At 37.3% G+C, this 2,596-nt stretch overlaps 1 protein-coding gene across 1 annotated transcript; it reads right to left on the bottom strand.

The window, feature by feature from the left end:
* Positions 1-2,596, bottom strand: LOC108222429 (palmitoyl-acyl carrier protein thioesterase, chloroplastic). Its single transcript, XM_017396352.2, has 6 exons — positions 2,062-2,596; positions 1,732-1,865; positions 1,464-1,577; positions 1,210-1,387; positions 1,034-1,102; positions 1-470 (listed from the first exon to the last, which is right to left on the bottom strand). Exons 1-6 carry the CDS (start codon positions 2,482-2,484, stop codon positions 183-185), a joined length of 1,206 nt encoding a protein of 401 aa, XP_017251841.1. The 5' UTR covers positions 2,485-2,596; the 3' UTR covers positions 1-182.

Raw genomic sequence — 2,596 nt, 5'->3', positions numbered from 1 at the left:
TTCATTCTGAAAATTCAAATTATGATATGTAGAACCACTCACAACTCTGTGATCTTTTACAATTTATGAATAAATCAGCAATCAATTTATCCCAGTCTTACATGAAAATTACAACATTCAGTACAGATATTCCGCAGAAAACCAAACAAAAAGGCCAACATGAACGAAACTGATCAGATTTCCTACATCGAGGGATACAATTTTGGTTGCCATGTGGATCTTGCGCGGACAATCTCTGCATGATCGGTTTCCATACGAAGCAAGTGCGTGCATTGTAATTTTTCTAAAGTTCCATTATGTTCACTACTTGTACTACAGTTAGTTTGAAGAGTGTTTGAATTATTCTGGTCGGAAGACAGTGTTTTCATACTTGTCAAGGAGTCGAGCATGTTGGATTGCCTGCATTCTCGCCTGTACTCCAGTGTCAAGCTGCTCAGATCGTAATCTTCTAGCACGTGCATTGGCACACTCTGCAATTCAATCATTTTTGCATGTATCAACATTAGGATTTGTTAAAATATAATATCATCCTGGTAAGCTCTCCTCCCAACACCTTATGTTGTGTTTGGTTGGGGTGAATGATTCCGGAAGGAATGGAATGAAAAATGAACTATATTATGGACAATTGTTAAGAAATTTCATTCCTTTCTCCATTCAATTCCTTACATCAGGTATTAGATATCACACCTCCAATTTGAGATGGAATGCTCCATTCTCTCCTATCCTCAATTTTTCTCAAATCTCATCATAACAATTTTGCACTCACTCAAAAAAATTTCAAAACTTTCTTCCTATCTCTACTAGTTTCAAGTATTTTTACTCATTCCATTCCATTCCATTCCATTCTCCCCAACCAAACACAACATTAGTGTTTTAGATGGACCGGTTCTCAACATCTGTAATGCCCACCTCCCAACACTTCGAGGTTTTGGGAGAATTGGTCACTTAACAGGTTACTTTGAATCAGTTGTGGTCTGTGGACTAAATAGGTGAGTTTATGACACATTTATTCGTGTAATTGAAATTTATATACCTCGAGGATCCATCCAATGTATTTGACATTATTTACGTGTTGATTAGCATCCATGTCGCTCCATCTTGGCTGGAAAAAGACGAGGGAAAAAACACGCCAGATTAAATAAAAATATCAGCGAGGAGACTAAAGTATGTGGTAAAAACCATGAAATGTGATCTGTTAATTGTACTTACGGCTAGACCAGATCTAATTCTATCAGCAATATCATTGTTAAGTTTTTCAATCTTCTCAGAATCGATATCTTCTGTTGCAATTGCAACTCTGTTCAGATGAAATGGTTCAACTTCTCGCTTGACTTCTTCAGGAATTTTACTCAGTTTCCTTGTTTCTCTGTTCATTATAACCCATGTGCTGCATGCCAAAGGAGAGATTGGTAAGTGTAAAAATCTTATTGAAATAAGTGATTCGAAATGTTGATTACTAGTACCTTGTAGCTCTGGTAATGATGTTTTGAGACTTGAAATCGCGTATGATCCAGTCTCGACGCATACCATTTTTTCCTGCCGCATCAACCCATGTATCAATCTCAATAACATCTCCCCTGTTACCAATTGATTAGCTTGGAGAATGTTAAGTTAAGCTAATAGTTTTAACAAATTTAAATGTCCTAATTTATGCCAGATTTCTGTTCTTTTATTTACAGAGGACCGCTACAGATTAACTTCTTCTAATGCTGAGAAAGTTGTATAATTTACCAGGAGCTGTATTTGTCCACTTGGATGTTAATGCGAGTCACAACCCATATAAGTTTCCTTAGGCTCATTTCATGGGTTGCTCCGAATCCATTCCCTGCAAGACCTGATCTCCTGACATGATTAAGCGCCGTCTCCTGCATTCATTAAATTAGTTCAGACTTCAGAATAAGTTATAAAACTATATTTTATAAAAACATTAAAATGCGTTATAGAACTACTATAAAAATATAGAAACATTAAAATGCGTGTCCAGCGAAAAAAAACGTATAGAATTGAATAGGACGGAGGAAGTAAATGTTAGTTACAGAAAACTTAATCAAGAAAACCAACCTGAAGCAAATTCATCAGAGTCTCCATGGTAGCAGTCTTGTCAGGGCCAATTTCATAAGACCTGATAACAAATGTCTGTCTAAAAACCAATCGCCCTTCCAAAAATCTGCCACCTGGAAGACACGTCATCTCCGGCTCCTCCTCGTCACCTTTCAGAATCTCACTAATTCTTTTTTGCCCCAGCTGTGAAGTTCCACCATTCACATAAATTCCATTAACCTTTTTTCCATTGATCATGTCAATGCCCTTAGAAGTCCTTCCACTGGCCTTCACCACAAGCCGTCGGCTCGAAACCATCGAATCGCTTAAAATCGGAAAAGAATTAGCCCTCAGAGCCTGCATGGCCGTGCCCATAATGTTCTGTTTCGGCTTACACAAATGCTCTGGACTCAAAAATGTAGCAGCATTGTTCATCAAAGCCATTGTAAAAATGCAACAAAATGGTCAAATTTTATAAGTGTCAAGGAGGAAAAAGAATAGGGTGGTTATTAGCTGATAGTTGATAGAAATAATTGAAAGCCAAAAAAATGACTAG

This window comes from Daucus carota, chromosome 5, assembly GCF_001625215.2.
Source record: "Daucus carota subsp. sativus chromosome 5, DH1 v3.0, whole genome shotgun sequence".
Classification (NCBI taxonomy): domain Eukaryota; kingdom Viridiplantae; phylum Streptophyta; class Magnoliopsida; order Apiales; family Apiaceae; genus Daucus; species Daucus carota.
This window is presented reverse-complemented; position numbering and strand designations above follow the sequence as displayed.

Coding starts and splice junctions, on each gene's coding strand:
- LOC108222429 (XM_017396352.2), bottom strand. CDS start 2,484: ATGGCTTTGATGAACAATGCTGCTACATTTTTGAGTCCAGAGCATTTG. Junction 1,578..1,731: donor GTGGACAAATACAGCTCCTG/GTAAATTATACA, acceptor AATTGGTAACAG/GGGAGATGTTATTGAGATTG. Junction 1,103..1,209: donor GAATTAGATCTGGTCTAGCC/GTAAGTACAATT, acceptor GTCTTTTTCCAG/CCAAGATGGAGCGACATGGA.